The sequence below is a fragment of the Crocuta crocuta genome, unplaced genomic scaffold, assembly GCF_008692635.1.
Source record: "Crocuta crocuta isolate KB4526 unplaced genomic scaffold, BGI_CrCroc_1.0 scaffold333, whole genome shotgun sequence".
NCBI lineage: Eukaryota > Metazoa > Chordata > Mammalia > Carnivora > Hyaenidae > Crocuta > Crocuta crocuta.
The window spans coordinates 1,893,081-1,915,331 of record NW_027532856.1 but is presented as its reverse complement, the minus strand read 5'-3'; the positions used below and the strand labels follow the sequence as shown (position 1 = coordinate 1,915,331).

At 34.8% G+C, this 22,251-nt stretch overlaps 1 protein-coding gene across 1 annotated transcript in view; it reads right to left on the bottom strand.

Moving 5' to 3' along the window:
* BCAS3 (BCAS3 microtubule associated cell migration factor) overlaps positions 1-22,251 on the bottom strand; it is a 586,605-nt gene that overhangs the window by 470,308 nt on the left and 94,046 nt on the right. The window contains exon 8 of the mRNA XM_077745617.1: positions 1,034-1,044. Coding sequence (XP_077601743.1) covers positions 1,034-1,044 — 11 coding nt within the window. The remainder of the gene's footprint in view (positions 1-1,033; positions 1,045-22,251) is intronic.

Here is a 22,251-nt window from a genome sequence, read left to right as displayed (position 1 = left end):
CTGTTTCAGTCTGTGACTCCATCTCTCTCTGACCCTCCCCTGCTCACGCTGTCTCTCTCTCTCTCTCTCTCTCTCTCTCCTAGAATAAATAAAACATTTTAAAAAAATAAAAAAATAAACATTTAAAAATTTAAAAAATAACAATGTATGAGCAAATGATGATAGCAACCTTACACTTCATCTTTGAAATTTGAAGACTGCCTAAAAATGGTTTCTTAGATACAAAAGTCCCTACTGTACCTGATGGGAGACAATAATTACACATAATACAGTATTAAACTCCTAAGCTCAAATTTATAAATCTCTATCAAACATACTTAAAACTTGAGTTACAGAATCTACTTTCAATTTTTATAACAATATATTTTTTATTTTCATGTATTTTCTTAGAATCATAGCCATTTCTTACCATGGACAATGTTTTCAAAATAGTTTTTTTTATAATGCAATACAATGAGCATCATGTTAAAGCAATGTGAAATATGGCTTTTATGATTTGAAAATTCTAAACATTAATACCATTTTCCTTTACAAAGCCTTCTATTATTTATATTCATGATATTTAACAGATTGAACCAAAATTAGGAAAAGCGGAACAAAGTATTGGAGAAAGTGACATTTTCCAAGAATGTGCATGTATAAACTGAAACACAAAATAGCAAAGACATTTTAAATCTACCACAAATTGCAAGAAGCATGGAAACACTTATTTTTAAATGGAAAAAGCTGCACAACCTTCAACATGTGTTACTGAATCTAATCCTTTAAATGTAAGAGGAAAATTTTTGATAGTATTATATTAGTTGTATTCTTATTCAGCTCCTAAAGAACAAAAGCCAGTTGGTCACGTTTTTTATTAAGTAATTAAAAAGAAAAGCAAAGAAATGGAAACTTAACCATATTAAAAGCTAAATTTGTGATTAGCCTAGTTAATAATAACATTTTTCTTTTGTAAAGTGCTGAATAAACACTGGGTAATTAAACCTTCCAACATTCTCATACATTGAGAGAATGGTATTAATGATGCTTTTACATGGGGTGGTACTCATGCAGGAAGGAGTAATATCTCCACATAAAAATAGGAGGTAATATTAGAATTAGGGTTGGAAATCAGATATTCTTCAAAGGTGATCCTCACCTCACATACCATCAGGAGGCAGCCAAATATTGTATTTTTAAAGTAAGTTTCTATTATTTGTACTTAAATGCAAAGATGAGATAGAAACTCTCTACCTTCAAGGAGATTTTAAATAATTAGCTGGGTTTTTTTTTTTTCATTTACATCCAAGTTAGTTCGCATATAGTGCAACAATGATTTCAGGAATAGATTCCTTAATGACTCTTACCCATTTAGGCCAAGCCCCCACCCACAATTCTTCCAGCAACCCTCTGTTTGCTCTCCATATTTAAGAGTCTCATGTTTTGTCACCCTTCCTGTTTTTATATTGTTTTTGTTTCCCTTCCCATATGTTCATCTGTTCTGTGTCTTAACGTCCTAATATGAATGAAGTCATATGATGTTTGTCTGACTAATTTCACTTAGCATAATAACGCTCTAGTTCCATCCACGTAGTTGCAAATGGCAAGATTTCATTCTTGTTGATTGCCGAGTAATACTCCATTGTATATATATATACTACATCTTCTTTATCCATTCATCCACTGATGGACATCTGGGCTCTTTCCATACTTGGGCTATTGTCGATGGTGCTGCTATAAACACTGGGGTGCATGTGCTCCTTCAAAATAGCATCCCTCTATTCCTTGGATAAATACTAGTAGTGCAATTGCTGGGTTGTAGGGTAGATCTATTTTTAATTTTTTGAGGAACTTCCATACTGTTTTCCAGAGTGGCTGCACCAGTTTGCATTCCCACCAGCAGTAATCAGTTGGATTTTTTTTAAAAGATAGAGAATAAAGTAAGAATACAAGGAATTGTGTTTAAAATACCACAGTGAAAACCAAATACAAGGGAAATTTAAATCCTGGAAGAGATATTACAGGAAACAAGTCTTCAGTTTATTTCATATGTTTATATACAAATAATATAAGCACATATATAATTTATATATTTACAATACTATTTTCAATTATGCCTACACAATCTTTATCCTAAAAACCATTCATAAACATAGCACTTAACATTTTAATTTAGANTCCCCTGCTCACGCTCTCTCTCTCTCTCTCTCCTAGAAATAAATTTAAAAAAAAAAAAAAGAAAAGAAAAAATTTTCAAAAATTTTAGTGTGTAGTAGGGGCGCCTGGGTGGTTCAGTCAGTTAAGCATCTAATTTCGGCTCAGGTCATGACCTCACTTACAGTTTATGAGTTCGAGCCCTGCGTTGGGCTCTGTGCTGACAGCTGGGTGCTTCAGATACTGTGTCTCCCCCTCTCTCTCTACCCCTTCAACACTTGTGTTCTCTCTCTCTCTCAAAAATAAACATTAAAATTTTTTTTAAAATTTGAGTGTGTAGTAGAGGTCAACAAACTACATCCTAAATCCAACCCTACTTCTACTTTCATTGGAATACAGCTATACTTATTTCTGTAAGTATGTATGTATGTATTTTCTGAGGCTGAGTTCAGTAGTTGCCACAAAGACCATACAATCTACTAAGTTTAAAACATTTTGTAGGGGAACGTGGGTAGCTCAGTTGGTTGAGCATCCAACTTTAGCTCAGGTCATGATCTCACAGTATGTGAGTTCAAGTCCTGCACTGGGCTCTGCACTGACAGTACAGACCCCGCTTGGGATTCTGTTTCCCTCTCTCTCTCTCTCTGCCTCTCTCCCAGCCTCAAAATAAATAAGCATTTTTTAAAAAGATTTTGAATACGACAACAAATTTTACTGATATGTGATCTATAGTTTTTTATCCTACGTAATTGAGCTGCTTTTATGCAGTCTTTTTCAAGGGTCTTAACTTATTTGCTTCAGTTGTTGTGGGAGAATATGAGGTAAACCTGAGTTCCCAAAATATAGGAACTCTACAATGACATATTTTGGGACTCACCATTCTNATGTAAACTGGTGCAGCCCCTCTGGAAAACAGTGTGGAGGTTCCTCACCATTCTGATATTTAATACTTCCTTTCATTGCACTACTTGGCTTCTCTTGTTTGGGAAACATGCAATTGTTCTCCTTTTCTCTCCATTTTGTTCAAGCTCTCATTTTATTCAGTTTTCTATCTCTTCTCCTTTCTGTACCTTCTAATCTCTCCATCAGTTCTGTAATAAATTTGTGGGGGATTTTCCTTCTATTTCTTCCCCTCCTATTATCTCACCCTATCTATCCTGAGTTATATTTTGGTTTTGTGCTCCTCCTTCAGAGAAAAAATCAGTTTATTAAATTATTTTTTTAATTGTAAAATAATGGAAACCAACTTGACAATAAACCATTAAAAAAATAAAAATAAAAAAATTGTAAAATAGTTGTTTACAGTTATCAAGTGCTCCATAGCAACATTATTCTACTGATTGTTCNATCATGCCCTAAGTGAAAGTCGGACGCTTAACCGACTAAGCCACCCAGGCGCCCCTCTACTGATTGTTCTTCACTTACCAATAACTTTTAACTGAGTTAAGTTCTCCATTCATCCATTTCACGTAAGTTTTCAAAGAAAAGTTGTTCACATTATTGCTTATTATCCTATGATGACCATAAGATCTGCAGTAACGCCCTTTCACGCATTCTTGATACTGGTAATTTGTGTCTTCTGTTCTTTTTGCTAAGAACTAGCTTTTGGCTTAAAATTGATTTTCTCTGTTGTTTACCCATTTTCTTTCACTTATTTCCATTTATTATATTCCTCCTTTTACTTATTTTAGGTAAACTTGCTCCTCTTTTTTAGATTCTTAAGGTGAAAAGTTTTAGATCTTTCTTCTTTTCAAATGTGAGTGTTTGGTGCTATAACTATCCCTCTGTCTCTGCTTTAGTTATATCCTAAATTTTTGATATGCTATATTCTTTGAAGCATTCAGTTCAATATCAGTTCTATTTTTTCATGATATTTCTTGACCCAAAGTTTAATTTCCAAACATTGTATAGATTTTCCAAAGAGATGGCTGTTATTGAATTCTACCTTAATTGCATCATGGTTATAAAACACAGTCTATCACTGAATCTTGGTTTACCACGTAGTCTGATCAGTCTTCGTAAATGTTCCATGTGTACTTAAAAGTATGTGGATATAGTGTTCTCTGATGTCAGTTAAGTTATATTGATATTGCAGTTCATGTCTTTCATATCCTTATTGATTTCCTATTGGTTACATCAGTTACCAAAAGAGGAGGGTTAAGCTCTAATTTTAATTGTTGATTTCTCTCTCTTTCAGCTGTATTACTGCTTCATGTATTTTGAAAATTTGTGTTTTGAAACACATACTTAGTCATTTATTAAAATATTAACATATTCAAGGAAGAGCATGTGTTTGCCAGTTATCTCCTCTACAAAAATAAATGTTAGGTGATCAGATATATTACATAGAATAAACAGGTAATCCTTTTTAATTATGGATAGGTAAGTTTAGAGGCAGAGGAGGAATAATCTAGGAGAATTCCAAATAGATTGGATTAAAGTTCTAATGTAGTAAATAGGCAGGTGCTGGTGATTAAGTAGTATTTAATTTTAACCATTATGATTCTATGATTCAGGAAAAATTTTGTAGAGGAAAGCTTTTCTTTAAGCATTTATTTCATTCTTCAAAAAAATTCAATATTCAGCAATAAAAACACTATAGGAAATAGTCATATCAACAGAAAAGATTTCAAATATTAGATATTTAACATCTTAAGGTGCTGATATTCATTTACTGCTTGCTTAGAAAAGTGATTTATAGACACAGAACAAGGATAACAAAGACTGAAAAAGCTCCTACCTTGGTTTTATCGGCATGCTTCCCAAAACTCAAAAGGAAAACAAATATATCTGCCTCTGGTATTCACATAGCAAATATTATAATTAGCCACAATTATAACTGTTATATAGTATTCTTAAAATTAATAGTTCAGGATCCTAAAATCTCACTTTGTAATTCCCTATGTAAAAGAAAAAGGTTTTTTGATCATTGCACAAATATTAATAAATTGTTCACTATTTTATAAATTTGGAAGATATAGAAATTTAGTGGGTCTACTAGATCAAGAGTCACATGCTCTACCAACTGGGCCTGCCAGGTATGCCATGCCCTCTTAGTGAGTCTATTAGACGCTTGGATTGTAACTTCCTATTTCTTTACTTCCTATGGACAATTTCCTCTAAAATAAGGGAAATCACTGACAGAGGGATACAGAAGAGGAGACCAAAAAACAGTTAGAAATTAAAATTTTACTTAATATTTAAGAAATACGTCATAAATAAGTTCCCTAAAAAAAGTTAATTTTGAATCATAACATTATAATGAAAGTTTGAGTAGAAAAGACTGTATCAAGGGAAATCTATGTGTTGTTTATGGTAGAAGCCACAATGCTCCAACAAACAGCAAAATCCTCCTTGAATTTAACTCCCTAATAAAGGAGCTAATTCGTAACTGCTAATCTGTTACAATAAACAAAGTATACACAGAATCATGTCTCACATCAACAGATATGTATGACCATAGTTTAACTGAGAAACATAGGATACCTGAAATGAGAACACTAAGGTCTGGCTCAATTCACAAAAAGATGTTAATTACATCAACCTCTGCCAAGCAAGCACAGAGGCCAAATACACTATACTGTGAAAGCATACATGGCTTTATTATTCTAGGATTACCCTAACACTTTATCAATGTGCATGGAACCAATATAAACCAACTTATTTATTACACACGTCAAAGAAGCCAACAAATTCTTCTATCATTTGAGACACCTTGAAAAACGTAGGAAAAGTAAAGTCAATAGATTATATGAAATCTGTTTCTCAAAATCAAAGAATACTCTTGTACACATATACTTTTATAAAAGAACATGCTTAAAATCTAATACTTTTTTTTTCACTTCTTGATACTTAATAGAGTATTAATATTTATAAGTGTTAATACCTAATACTTGATACAAAAACCTGAACATTTATTTTTTTAGAGGAAAGCTAAGTATACTGTTCAAAATCAATCCTTCTAATTTGACTTATTAAAGTTCAAGAAAATCATAATTTGTACACCACAGACTGTGTTTGTTCGAAAGTCAGAAGGAATATTTTATACTCCATAGGATGCCATAAAGCCACATCATTGTCATTTCTTTTTCCTGAGGTATCAGATTTAGGAAAAAGCTGATAAGACTGTAAGTACTTCTCCTAATAATATGCAAAGTTATTTTAAATGAAGTATAAATTAAATTGCAACAGCACTAAATGCCTAAAGATATAGACATGGTTAAATCACAAGTAGTTTCAAAAAAAAATTAAAAAAAAAAAACACAAGTAGTTTCCCAGTTTTAACAGTATTATTGCAATAAAAGATTACTTTTATAGTTAAAAGAAAAATATTTTTCTTCTTTGACTCTTCTTGTAAAGGTAGGTGGAATAGGAGGGAATCAAGGGAAATCAAACAATAAAAGTTGTGAAATTCATATATTACGTCCAATGTGGATATTTATCATTTCAGAACAATATATTAAAGAGAAAATGTATAATTGCCTTCCACTAATTAAAAAGATTTTTTACAAACTTATGTACACCAAAATAAAAATAAAGTATCTTCAACATAATTTGATACTGGTAACTCAAACAACTAACCCTACTTCACAATTCACAAATATAACTATTTGAATGGTCACAGATGCAGTGCAAACCTATACAATATACAAAATGGTAAGGTTGTACTGGAGGAGCAACTGTAACCACAGCTTACCCACAGCAAGATGTGAATTTGTGACACAACCTTATAAGAAATTTTAGATTTCATTATGAGGAATAAAAATTACCTTTATTGGCCAGGATCAAGAGAACTAATAACATACCACCTTTATAAATTAAAGCTATTTCTATACAACACCTAAAAAAAGACTGCCAAAATAAATTTCTAGTCAAGTGAAACCATGAATTTATTTGCATTACAAAATAACAGTGCAATTAGTGTTTTTCAAGAATTATCTACAAGGTATTTAAGATTAGTAAAGGGCTGGAGTTGGAGATATAACTTAGCACAGATGTTCATAATTGAAATGTGGATGGTCTCAGAACATAGAGAATGCAAGGTCAATGTGTTTATCCTACGTATGGTATAGAAACACTGATTTTAAAAGCAAAGGATGAAAAGCAGGTGGTTTTCACAACACTTAGTCTTTTCATTTCAAAAATATGTATAAGGAGCCAGAAATTTTATGACAGATAAATGGAATGATGTAAAGTTTCAGAAAAATTAAAAAGAAATGTCTCAAAGGTTTAAGTCCCAGTTGGATGGAGAGTTAAAAAGGGAAACTCAAAATTCCCACTTCAACTTCCAGGATTAAGCAATTTAATAGTTATCAGTTTGATGCTATGAAAGTAGTTAGACTTGATTTTGAAAAGCATACTTTGAGATCCAAATTCTCCTAAGAAATGGGCAGAATGTTTTTTCTCACTTATCAAAAATAACTTCTTTACATTTGAACTAAGATTTTAAAATAAACGAGAAACATTAAAAAAAAAAAGAAAGCTACCTCGGGCAAGCCTCAGTTCACTGGATCTATGTCACATTGATTTATAACAGTTATTTCTTAGAGGGGAAAAAAGCACACACAGATGCAAACAATTACTCTATTTTTGTAGGCAACAAGTGAGGTGGGTGGTAACTGAGAAATTTTTTTTAAATCCTGTCACAATATTCTGCTTTTTCTTAAGAAACCCTTCTCACACAACAAACGTTTGCCACATCAGAGAATTTCCAGGGCCCGAAGCACCACTTTGATTCCAGACCGCTGCAGGCATTAGCAGGAGGTAATTAGGGTAAAAAGTTCAGCCACAGTTCCATGTCTAGAGTCCTGCCAGAAATAAATTTCCTCTCTATTCACTGGTTTCTACTGTACCCTCCCTAAGAATCATATTGAAAACATATTTATCTTTGTAGAGTTTGTTCCTCTTCTAATTAACGTGATGGCGTTTAGTGTTTAATAATTTCAAGTGGCCCCAAACGCAGCACTTTTGTGTGTGAGACTGGAGCGGTGCATTACCATTTTTCCTATATCGCTGCTTCATTTGACAAGTGAATCGCAGAAGTATGCTCTGCAGCTGTTTTCATCAAGCTATCTGGTCATCATAAACTTTTTATTTCCTTGTTAGAAAAAGGTACATGGAAAAAACTGACAAACAGATGCATTCAGAATGTATTCTTGAAGCTTTTCAAGGAAATGAAAAGACTGTAAGAACATAGAGTTTAAAACAAAATTGGAAATGTTACAACGTACAAATTTACTATATTTCATTGTTTCCACGGAGAGAAAGAATAACTGTTACATTTAAGTAAGTGATAAACTAAATAGACCACACGTTTATGGCCCACAGAGATTTTAAAAATATTAATAATAACTCCAAAGGGGTACTCAAAATTCTGTCCTTTGTTGTGCATCTCTATCTGCTCCGCGGGTCCATAAGCACATTCGCCCCCACCCAAGCAGGAGGCTCAAACTAATGTGCCAGATACCTCTCAGTACTTGCTGTAACCTTCTTTAGACTGTGTTTGAAAAACAAGATGTTAATAGAATTACTTGAATGCCAAGAAAAACCACTTGTTGTAACAATTGTGTCTAACAAAGGATAAAATCAGTTAACGTTAAGATATAACACACTCAAAAGACTTGAAAAACAACAACAACAAAAATAAATCTTGCCTCTGGGATATTATATTGATTGTGACAAACTACCTTATTGAGGCCAGAAAGTTTATTTTTAAATAATAATAATCTGTTTACACACAGGAAACAATACTTCAATTTGCTTGTAATTTTTTCAAGTTTTTCAGCAAAGTATTAGTCCAAAAGGAGTTTTTCTCTCTTTTTTAAATCCCCGTCAAAGAATCCTAAGATATGACTAACAGCTTTAAACATAGAAATACATAAGAAAACCGTGCCCCTCTGTACCATCCTGCACAGAATACAAAATCCAGGATTTTAAAGCATTAAAAAAAGTTTGTTCTACTATTTGACTTAGGACGCCCTTTCAAAGAAACTGTCCGGGACTTCCTATTTGTCCTTTTCCCTCCTCATGACCTGGATGGCTTTAAGGATTTCTGCAATCTTTCAGGAATGTTTTCCAACTAGATTTGTGAGACAGTATCATGTTTTGTACCATTATAGTTGCATTTACATTTCTCAAACATAAAGAAATGCTACATAAAGGTGTTCAATAATTGGAATACTAGGAACATAAAGAAACAAAGGAATTTTTTTAAACTACAAATGAAAAAAAAGCAAATCCAAGATTTCAAAGCCCAGTTTTTTAAGACAATCTTACAGGACCAACAGTATCATCAACACAGGAAATGATGCACATTCTACTGTGTTGTCATTGGATGATAATTCCACATGCTGACATTAAAAAAAGGTTTGTGGGACAATGAAATCCTAGCTTTTCATTGCTTCACATAACAGGCTATCATATATACATGGCATACCACCAAATGAAGCAATTTTCTGTATAATATTGAAACTAAAAGAATATAAACCATTTCTTTTTAAGTTTTTGTTAATGTTTATTCATTTTTGAAAGACAAAGAGAAACACAACATAAGCAAGGGAGGGGCAGAAAGAGAGGGAGACACAAAATCCGAAGCAGGCTCCAGGCTCCAAGCTATCAGCAGAGAGTCTGACACAGGGCTCGAACTCACAAACCTTGAGATATTGACCTGAGCTAAAGTCAGATACCTAACTGACTAAGCCATCCAGGAGCCCCATAAATCTTTTCCGTTTTAGTCAGGACTTAATCATGTTCTGTTTAGGGAATATCTGCCCACCTTACAGTCATGAAGATGATTTCTTTATCTTCAAATATTGGGGTATTTTTCCTCAGATCTAGATCCAAATACATCTTAAATTTATTTTTGCATGGAAAATATTCTTCATTTTCCATATGAATATCCAAATGAACCATACATGAACCTTCTCTGTACTGCAGTAACAACTTTATCTGTTTCTGGACTCTATGTATTCAACTAATCTAAACCTTCTCCTTATGCCAATGTGACTTATTTACTGTTACTTCATAAGCTGGTATTAAGTAATGTAACCGCACCAAATTTGTTCACAACTGTCTTGGCTATTCTTAGACCTCTGTATTGATACCCATGTACATTCTGGAATCAGCTTCATGACCCTGCAGTAAACAGAAGTGAATCATAAAAGTGATAAACATTAAAAGGACTCCTACAAATGAAAAAGACATACAATGCAAAAGAAAAATGAGCAAGACTTGGACAGGCACTTCAGAGGATACTGAAATAGCTTACAAATCCATGTAAAAGTATTCAAACTCATTAGCTATCAGTAAAATGCAAACAAAAGCCACATGAGAGACCAATGCAAACCCATCAGAATGGCTAAAATGAAGACTATCAATGCCAAGTTTTCACACAAAGTACTGCTCCTGGGATCCTCATGAACTACTTGTAGGAAGGTAAAACACTTTAGAAAACTGTATGGTACTAACAAAGCATAACTTATGATCTAGCAATCCTACTCCTAGGTATATATGCCAAACAGAAATATACCCAAAAGAGGTACACATGGACACTAAATGATTGACTCTATTCAATACAGCCCAAACACCAAGTTTTCTAAATATCCATTAAAAACACATAATATTGCCCTAACATTAGTTAATCACCTTATCTAATATTTTGTACATCTCTTATCACTATACCATATATTTTACTTATTTGTTTCTCTCTATGCTAGAAGGCCAGCTCAACTGGTGCATAAATTTTTGTCTCCTTAGGCACAAGTTTCTCAACCTTGGCCCTATTTATTGACATATGCTGGAAAATTCTTTATTGTCAGGGGCTGATCTCTACCTAAAAGGATGTTTCGCAGTATCCTTGACTCTACCTATTAGTTCCTCCTCACCTCAAGTTTTAACAACCAAAAATTGTCCCCAGATGCTGCCATGGATCTCTGATCAAAATCACCTATGCTCCCACACACACACCCCACCCCTTTCTCTGCACAGTTCAAAACCACTGCCTCAGATTACTATTAAATTCCCAGATACTGTAAGAATAGCTGAAATATAGTAGGTACCCATAAATATTTCTTAAAAGAATATAATGTTCCAGGGTGCTTGGGTGGCTCAGTTGGTTCAGCATCTCACTCTTGATTTCAGTTCAGGTCACAATCTCGTAGCCATAAGATAGAGCCCCACATCAGGCTCTGTGCTGAGTGTGGAGCCTACTTGGGATTCTGTCACTCCCTTTCTCTCTGCCCCTCCCTGCTAACACAGGAAAATGCACGCGGGCGCTCTCTCTCTCTCTCTCTCTCTCTCTGTTTCTCAGTAAATAAATAAACATTTTAAAAAGTGAATATAGGAGCGCCAGGGTGGCTCAATCAGTTAAGTAGCCAACTTCAGTTCAGGTCATGACCTCACCATTTTTGAGTTCAAGCCCCACGTTGGCTCTGTGCTGACAGCTCTGAGCCTGGAGCCTGCTTCAGATTCTGTGTCTCCCACTCTCTCTGCCTCTTTCCCACTCTCAATCTGTTTCTCTCTCAAAAATAAATAAAACATTAAAAACCTTATAAAGAGAGAGAGAATACAATGTTCCTTCTTAAAAATAAAAGGGAAAAATAGTAAAGTAAAGCATTTCTTTGAGATAGCAGGATAGGTAATCTATAGCAACCATTTTTTCATAGCAAACATTTTTAAATCATACACACAAGGTATGATTTACCCAGATGTAAGGATTCCGTATATCTCAGTGAAATGTGTCCATTTACTGCTATGTAGTAATCAACATAGCCCTTGATTAAAACATGTTTAAGTCTTAGTTAAAACAAATTATCTTTCTCAAATCCCAATACTTGGATTCAAGAAAACCATCAAGTAACACAACTAGTGACATTTAGCAGGATTTTACTCTGGCTAAATACCATATAGTTACATCAACAAAATATTTCCCCCCAAAATTATGGAATTACACTTGATTTAGAAACTGCCATGTTTCTTCATAATGAATTACTTAATTTTCATCATCGATTTTGTCTTTAGGACAAGCACAACATAACAGTGACCTCTTTATAGAGCTGGTTCGCTGTGCACATGGCGTCCTCCACCAGAAGTAGAGTAAGTGTCCCTGTATGGAATTCCACAAAGTCAGAATCTATGCAGATGTTCTTCCCCTTTTGGTTTTCCTTTAATTTGCAAATCTTGTAATCTAAGCCTGAAGTTGACCAAACCAACATCTAAACCAATACAGCAATATCAGCCAAAAACTCAATCTGTTTTCTATTTATATGTCAAGACTGCATCCTTTTGGTGGCTGAAAAATTTTGTTTTGAAATGATTACACAGAGAAACTGCAAGCCCTTTAGTAGTTTTATGAACTTGTCCTAGATGGAAAGCTTTTCTTTTAAAAGGCCTTTACTCCAGATGTAGAGCAGAAGGAAAAACAATTCTGAATTATAAACTAGTACCTTTATATTTTTAACTATATACTAAAGTTATCTTGAGTATCTCCCCCAAAAAAAAGACCTCGGTGATACTTGGAGACTTATTACATAGCAATGTGCTCCTTCTATTCCCTTCCTACTGGGAGGGACAGCAAGACTGCATTAATGAGGGGCACGAACAAATTACTGTGGGTGATGGATATGCTCATTACTTTCACAGGAGTGCTGGTTTCATGGGTGTATACATATGCCAAAGTTTATCATACAATACACTTTAAAGATGTGATTTGTTGTATTTCAGTTACACCTCAGTGTAGATATAAATATATAAATACAGCATGAGCTTCGTGGGGACTATAAACAAATAACTATTTTCCAATGAGAATAAAGGGCTTTTGTTCATCAGAGATAGACAGTACTAGGCTAAGACATGAAGCCTGACAAGCCTGCAGCACAAGTACTGGACAAACTGGGCACAGCCACATTTTCCCAACAGTCATACAGGCAAAGCTTTCCCAAAAATTATATATATACCCACATGCACACATACATACATACATTAGTTCTTCATACATATGTACGTATGAAAGTAAATTTCTGGTAGAGAAGTCCCTGGCTGCCCTTCATATCTTTCTCCCTCAATTAATGTTAGGTGCACCTAATATGGACCTGATACTATAAGAAATACTTGAAAACATTATCTTATTTAATTCTTAAAAGAACCAAGCCCAGCAGTTGTATATGAGCAACACTTTACAAATAAGAAATTAAGCCTGAAGACTGTTGACTAGTTTACTAGTTTATGCAGCTAATAATTCATATCTAGGTCTGTGTGACTCCAAAAGCTTTGTTTTTTCCATTATTCTACACTTCTTTCCATGGATTCAGGTGTATCAGTGAATATTACAGAGCACTAACCTTGGCATAAATGTTTACAGAAAGAAAATTATAGAACCAAAATGAAAACCAGATCCATTAAACACAAATATCACAATAGGTAGAGTTCTTATTAGATTAATACTAAAAAAGCTGCCACTGAAGGCTCAATGTCATCCAGAATATCATAAAGTCAAGGTTTGCTTTGAAGGCTTCTTTCTTCAACTATACATTATAGACTATTATCCTCTGGCAAGCTTTCCTTACACTACATTTCCAGGAACTCCTGTAAATATTCCTGGCTAACAGCTCGGGAGAGATAAATGGATAGATCTGTACATGTAACAAGAAAATGTGGAGGAAAAAAAAAAGAAAGAAAAACTGTGATGCTTTTCCACGAAGAAATCATGAAAAAAAATCCAAATGTATACCTATATACCAAAATAAGGTTAGAGCAACACAGTTCAATAAAAAGATGGGGTGCCTGGGTGGCTCAGTCGGTTGGGCATCCGACTTTGGCTCAGGTCATGATCTCACGGTTCATGGGTTCAAGCCCCGTATCAGGCTCTGTGCCGACAGCCAGCCCAGAGCCTGGAGCCTGTTTTGGATTCTGTGTCTCCCTCTCTCTCTGACCCTCCCCTGCTCACATTGTCTCTCTCTCTCTCTCTCTCTTTCTCTCTCTCTCTCAGAAATAAATAAAACATTGAAAATAATAAAAATAAATAAAAAGATAAAGTGAGCCACACATATAATGTTAAATTTTCTAGTAGCTACATTAAACATAAGTAGAAAGAAACAGGTGAAATTTATTTTAATATCTTTTTACAAATATATCCACAATATTAGCATTTCAGTTGGCACCAACCATGTTTAAATGGCTCATAGCCAAATCTGCTTGAACAATATAAGAATTGCTAGTCACCTAATACTTAAGTATACGGATCCTAAAGAAAAGTGGTAACACATGAAACACATCCAAGAAAAGAGGTAACATCCTCTCAACTCCTTGTAATGATGGGACTTCAATGCTCACTCTCTGAAAAAAAGGCTCAAAACTTTGTGTGGGTTCATTCCACAAGGACTTCTATTAAAATCAGGCAGAACCACATGACAAGAATTAAATGTAGCTCTTGGAAACTACATTTAATTTCTGCAACACTGCTATATGAAACATACACTCTAGTAAAATGGCAGGAGAAACAGTCCCATTTTAATAAAATTTGTGGCTAATTTTTGCTCTCAAGTTTACTATCAGACAGTGTAGGAAACAAATCTTTCACAGATGCTTTCTTCTTTGCCTTACCATCATTCTTTTACACAAAATCTTACAAAACTAAACATGACACCTTTAGATCTGGTGACAGCACCTCATGGCCTATTTTAAGCTTGACACTTTCTATTTATGAGCAATGTTTTAAAACATGTATATTAATGAAATATGTGTACAATAGGATGATGTGCATAAGGTAGCACTAATAATCATTGTTAAATGAAAACATACCATATTGAAAAACAAAAACAGCAAGGTGCAAATAAGAATGATACAACCCAAATATTTTTAAAACTGTGTTTGTGTGTGTATACATGGCCAATTAAGTCTGAATCTCCATGTATCTTCAAATATATATATATATACATATATATACACACATACGCACACACACACACGTCAACAAGCAAATGAAATTGCTCCTGAATTGTACTATAGCATAACTAAGAAAGAAAAAACAACAATTTAAAGAAATTTAAATAACATTTACATAGAGGGATCAGAAATATTCAAAATTGGCAGAGCCTTTTCCTGAGCTGTCCCAGAGCTAAGCAAGGATTACTTGGAAAACAAGTAAAGAGTGCAACGGTCCTACTAGTGGCAAAACATAGATAAAATCACCTAGGATTTACTACTTCCAGAAGCAAGAAGTCTCATCTAAGTGGGTAATTGCTGAAAACAGGTCTCAGATCAGTTGGATCAAAGTGTTGTCTACTAATGAATCAAAGGAAAGGGCTGAGAATGAGTACAGGACCAGAGATGTCATTCAGAAGGAAAGCATCAGAGAGGAATCATAACAGACATGGTATTTGTCCTTAGGAACTCAACTGGAAAAGGAAATATTGAAGAAAGCAGCTGAAGGTAAAGGTCTTATAAGAAAACTGGGGGGGGGGGGGACAGAGAAAGAGCTGAAGCCATTGTGCCAAGGTGCTATTTATTAAAGAAATCCTATACTTCACCATGTCTACAGAAAAAGACATACTCCCACTAGGAAACCAGATAAAGCATCTGAACCCCTCCTAACCTCTGTAAAACTATTGTTAAAGCTGGCTTAGAAAAAAACATACTGAATTCATCATGAGCAAAACAAAACAAAATTAATAACATTCACACTAAACTACTAGAAGAGAAAAACAATTTTATCTTAATGAAAATACCCCCCAAATCCCACAAAATAGAAAACTATAACCCCACAATACAAGATAATCACCTAAACATGCATGCCTCACTTAGTGACTTTAATTTGTTCCTGAAAACTCGACCACTAAATGAAAAGGCATTAAATGGAAAATCATTTCCATTAATTTTAATGGTAAAAACTGGAATAAGTTCTATCCCAATCCATACTTTCACAGAGAAAAAGATAATAAATAAATACTAAACATGCATTTAAATGTAAACATTAGTCTGAAAGTAAATATAGATTGTACTATAATTATGAAATAATGAAAGTTTATCATACTAGTCAAAATAGAAAGACTTGTTTATAAGTGGTTGTTGATTTTAAAAAGGTATCAGAAAGTCCATGAAATGGAAGGTAAATCTCCTTTCAGGTAACCTAGTTTCAGATGGACATTCAATATGAGAATGAGTCATGTTTAATGAGAATTATTTTTGTCCTCATACCATAATACTAAAAAATTTTTTAAATCTGATATAGCCATAAAAGAGGAATCTCTGCACCTAAAATCATAAAATACCTAGGAATAGACATAACAAAAGAGATGAAAAATATATACACTGAAAACTATAGAAAGCTTATGAAAGAAATTGAAGAAGACACACACACAAAAAAATGGAAAAATATTTCATGCTCCTGGACAGGAAGAACTATGTTAAAATGTCGATACTACCCTAAGCAATCTACATTTTCAATGCAATCTCTATCAAAATAACACCAACATTTTTCACAGAGCTAGAACAAACAATCCTAAAATTTGTATGGAACCAGAAAAGACCAGGAATAGCCAAAGTAAAAAGAAAAAGAAAACCAAAGCAGGAGGAATCACAATCCCGGACTTCAAGCTGTATTACAGGCTGTAATCATCAAGACAGTACGGTACTGGCACAAAAACAGACACTCAGATCAATGGAACAGAGTAGAGAAACCAGAAAAGGACCCACAAACATATGGCCAACTCATCTTTGACAAAGCAGGAAAGAATAACCAATAGAATAAACACAGTTTCTTCAGCAAATGGTGCTGAGAAAACTGGAAAGTACCATGGAGAAAAATGAACCTGGACCACTTTCTTACACCATACACAAAAGTAAACCCAAAATGGATGAATGACCTAAACATAAGACAGGAAGCCATCAAAATCCTAGGAAGAAAATAGGCAAAAACCTCTTTGACCTTGGCCACAGCAACTTCTTACTCAACATGACTCCAGGGGGAAGGGAAACAAAAGCAAAAATGAACTACTGGGACCTCATCAAGGTAAAAGGCTTCTGCATAGTGAAAGAAACAATCAGCAAAACTAAAAGGCAACTGATGGAATGGGTGAAGATATTTGCAAGCAATGTATCAGATAAAGGATTGGTATCCAAAATCTATAAAGAGCTTATCAAACTCAACACCGAAAAAACAAATATTCCAATGAAGAAATGGGCAAAAGACATGAATAGACACTTCTCCAAAGAAGACATCCAGATGGCCAACCGACACATGAAAAAATGCTCAACATTACTCATCATCAGGGAACTACAAATCAAAACCACAATGAGATACCACCTCACACCTATCAGAATGGCTAACATGAACAACTCAGGCAACAACAGATGTTGGCGAGGACGCAGAGAAAGAGGATTTCTTTTGCACTGCTGGTGGGAATGTAAACTGGTGCGGCCCCTCTGGAAAACAATTTGGAGGGTCCTCAAAAAATTAAAAATAGAACTATGCAGGGTACCTGGATGGCTCTGTCATTTGAGTATCTGACTTTTTTTTTTTTAATTTTTTTTTTTAATGTTTTATTTACTTCTAGGAGAGAGAGAAAGCGTGAGCAGGGGAGGGTCAGAGAGAGAGGGAGTCACAGACTGAAACAGGCTCCAGCCTCTGAGCTGGCAATCAGCACAGAGCCCGACGCGGGGCTCGAACCCACGAACTGTGAGATCATGACCCAAGCGAAAGTCAGACGCTTAACCGACTAAGCCACGCAGGCGCCCCTTGAGTATCTGACTTTATCTCAGGGCATGATCTCATGGTTGACAAGTTCAAACACCACATCAGGCATGACAGCTCAGAGCCTGGAGCCTGCTTCAGATTCTATGTCTCCTTCTCTCTCTACCCCTCCCCCACTCATGTCCTTGTCTCAAAAATAAATAAACATTAAAAAAATTTAAAAAGAAAATAGAACTATCCTATGACCCATCAATTGCACTAGTAGATATTTATCCAATGGATACAGATGCGCTATTTCAAAGGGGCACATGCACCCCAATTTTATAGCAGTGCTATCAACAACAGCCAAAGTATGGAAAGAGCCCAAATGTCCATCGATGATTGAATGAATAAAGAAGATGTGGTGTGTGTGTGTGTATACATACATACACACATACATACATACATACATACATTCAATGGAGTATTACTTGGCAAACAAAAAGAATGAAATCTCGCCATTTGCAACTATCTAGATGGAACTGGAGGGTATTATGCTAAGCGAAATTAGTCAGAGAAAGACAAATATCATATAATTTCATCATATGAGGAATTTAAGATATAAACAGATGAACATAAGGGAAGGAAAGCAAACTTAATATAAAAACAGGGAGGGGGACAAAACATAAGAGACTCTTAAATAGAGAACAAATAGAGGATTACTTGAAGGGTTGTGGGAGGGGGGATGGGCTACATGGGTAAGGGGCATTAAGGAATCTACTCCTGAAATCATTGATGCACTACATGCTAACTTGGATGTGAATTAAATAATAAATTAATTTTTTAAAAATAGAGGAATCTGTGTGAAAAAAGTACAATGTGAAAGCTTGACTGATTTCTCATAGTTTGTCTCCATTTAATACATCACATAAGGTTCTTAAGTATCATGACTATTTCTAATGACATAAGTTCTTAGAACATACAACCAGGTCAGTAGTTAGTGAATTCTTAAGAAAATGCCCTTTTTTAAAATCCTATTTCTATTTTCAATCCTCTTTATAAGAAAGACCATCTTTTGCTTCATGATTTAAGCTTTTTTCCTTTGCTTCTCTTTTTATCTACACCATTCTCCTCATCATTTTTTTCTACCCTTTTGGAATTCATGAATCCCTTGCTCCCAAATCACACATTAAAATAAAATTACAGAGAAAACCTGATTGTGACAAAATAAAAGTTAAAATCAAGAGTGTTCCCAGACCAGCAGGGGTGGCAGGAGCCAGGTCCCCTAGAGCCATGAGGGCACACGGCTGGCCAACGCATATAACTGGGGTGGCCAGGAGCCCAGTAACAAAGGTAGTCCCTTTGCTGCCCTGTTGGCACCATGGGCAGCTGGCACCCAGCCAAGACCAGATTTGTGTAGCAATGACAACTGGGAAGGTCTGGAGACAATGAGCTGGCAAGGGAAGGCTGAGCAGGCCTGGAAGAAGTTTGAAGGAGCATCAGCAGGAGACGGAGACCAAACATGCTGAAAAGAAGGTAGAGAAGGATCCTGGGAAACTGGGAAACTGGAAGCTGGGTGGAAACTGGTAGGGGCATTTCTGGCTGTGGAGAGCAGGCCCTGCTGATGTATTTACTGTACAAACTGTACAAGTCTAGCAGGCCCGGCCAGGCACATCTCACGGGTATGTAGCTGGAGCCACAATAAATGCTATTTCACAGAAAAATAAAAAGTGTTCCCAAAGACATGAAAGTATGACTGTAAACAACAGACAAGAGTTAAGAAGGTACAACCACATCATCCTTCTCACTAAGTATAAAAAATAATGGTTAATATGGTTCATATACCTATTGCTGTATGACAAAGCACTAAAAATCATAATGCCTTAGATCAATAACCACTTTATTTCTCACGATTGGGGAAATGGTGTTTCTGCCATTCTCTCCTGGGCTCATATTCCACCTTCTGAGTAGGCTAAGTTTTGGGCTCAGTTGGGAAAGCAAGAATGGTTAAGTCTTTCTTTCCATATGGACTTTCACTCTCACCTGCTGTTGGTAATGGTGACTTTTAACAGAGGCCTCAGTATGCAAATATTTATCAAGCATGTGACTTTGTAATAACCTGTGATAGGTTATTAGTTAAAGCAAGTCCCACAAATAAGTTGAGTTTCAGGTGGGAGGGGCCTACACAAGAACATTGGAGAGGCGGGACTGGGAAGTTCAATTCATTGAAAGACAGTCCCGTAGTAATCGGAAGTAGTGTACTTACAAAGTTATTTGATAGAATATTCTGACTAGAAACTAGTGTTTGCATTAAGTTGCAGTGGCAGCTTCACCTGAAACCATATGTAGAAATAGGACTCTTATTTCATATTCGATTACTGTGTTTTGTGCTAAAGCTCTACTAGAAGAAGAAAAAGTTATATAGACTTTCAAGAACATATGAAAGTTCTTGAAAGATATGATAAAGTCTATAACTAAATAAGCAATTATAGATGTGAAACACCACTATGAATCAGAATGTCACAAACTCAGAATGGTCAAATAATAAGATATGAAAGAAGAATTAACTGAAGATTGAGAATTTTTTAAAAATTGGTAATGTGCAAAACGAAACCTTAGAATGGCTAAAATTAAAAAGACTGATAAAGCCAAGGGCTGATGAGGAAATAGAACTAAAAATCTCATATACTGCTGGTATAGGACTGTAAAAATAGGACAACCATTTTGAAAAACATACTCCTAACATGTGATTCAGCCATTCTATTCATAGGTACTAGTCCAAAAGAAAAGAAAGCATATGTTTATACAAATACTCGAAAATTATATTCATAGCAGCATTATTTGTAAAAGTCAAAACCTAGAAACTGAAATATACATCAATAGGTAAATGGATAATCAATAATCACATGCTGACATATGATACGAGTCAGCAATAAAAATGAACCATTGATAAATACAACATAGATGAACCTCAAATTAAAATGCTGCACAACAGAAGAAAAAGTGACCTGACCAAAGAAAGAATGCATGCTGTATGATTCCATTTATATAAAGCTCTAGAAAATGCAAACTAATCTATAGTGATAGGAAGTAGATAAGTTGGGGAACCTGGGTGGCTCAGTCGGCTGAATGTCCAACTTCAGTTCAGATCATGATCTCATAGTTTGTGAGATCGAGACCCGTGTCTGGCTCTGTGCTGACAGCTCAGAGCCTGGAGCCTACTTTGTATTCTGTGTCTTCCTCTCTCTCTCTCTGTCCCTCCCCTCATGCTCTGTGTCTCTCTGTCTCAAAAATGAATAAACATTAAAACAAATTTTTTTAAATAAAATGAGTTTAAAAAAAAAAGTAGATAAGTAGCCATATGAGGAAAAAGATGTGGGAAGGAAGAGTTATAAAGGGACACAAGGAGTCTTGGGGGAGTGATAAATGTGTTCCTTATCTTGTTTGTGGTTATTGTTTCATAAGCGTACGTATATGTCAAACACAAAATTGTACACTTTAAGTATATATAGTCTATTTTATGGCAATTATACTTCCATAAAGCCATTTAAAAGTGTGTATATACACATTACAGGTTTTTTGCTATAATTTATAATTCTAAATGGAGAGTTATGTCAGTATATCAAGGAAGTTGTATTAATAAATAAAACTAACAGCATTTTAATTTTTAATGCTCCAACATAACAGCAATTGAATACAAAATACACTGGCTCAACTGAATGCAGAAAACCAGGAGAAAACTAGGTTCTTTATGGCTCAGTTTAACCATGTGCGCAGGCTACTATGTACTTAGAGCTTTCTATCTAGTCTTTGTCCATTTTGCTCTTTTCTCGCTAACCTATTTCAACCCTTCCTTATAACCCTGTTCCAACAAGGTATCTTCACCCTCCTTTCTAGGTAAACTTCTTTATTTACTAGTAATTTTTATTAGTATTAACCTTTCTTTTTAAAGTCACTTGCATACAACCATTCTGGTGGGCCATTTGAGATTTGTGCCAATTTCAGGATCACAAGGAAGTATACAGCAATATCTGTAAATATGACCTTACAACACACTACTTAGGAGTGTCCATAGTTCAGATACTATCTTTTTTTTTTTTTAATAAATACATTTTAAAAAATTTTCCTGGTTAAAATACCACATAATAATATATGTTTCAGTTTACAGATTTGTCCAGCATGTGTTTTAAACTTTATAAGTGTGAGTCAACTATGTGGTATCTTGGCTCTTTGCCGTCCCCCTTGGGAAAATTAAAAATTTGCTTTAAGTAAGTGAACTTGGTATATGTTACATTAACATTTATGCTAGTGACTTGTTTACTAAAGGCTGTGTAACATTTCAAGATATATAAAGTATATCTCAAGTCACATGAGAGAAAGCATTGAAGTAATAATAGTAATGTCATCTTATTTCTTTAAGATTTCATTACATCCACAATTAGATGAACAGGGCA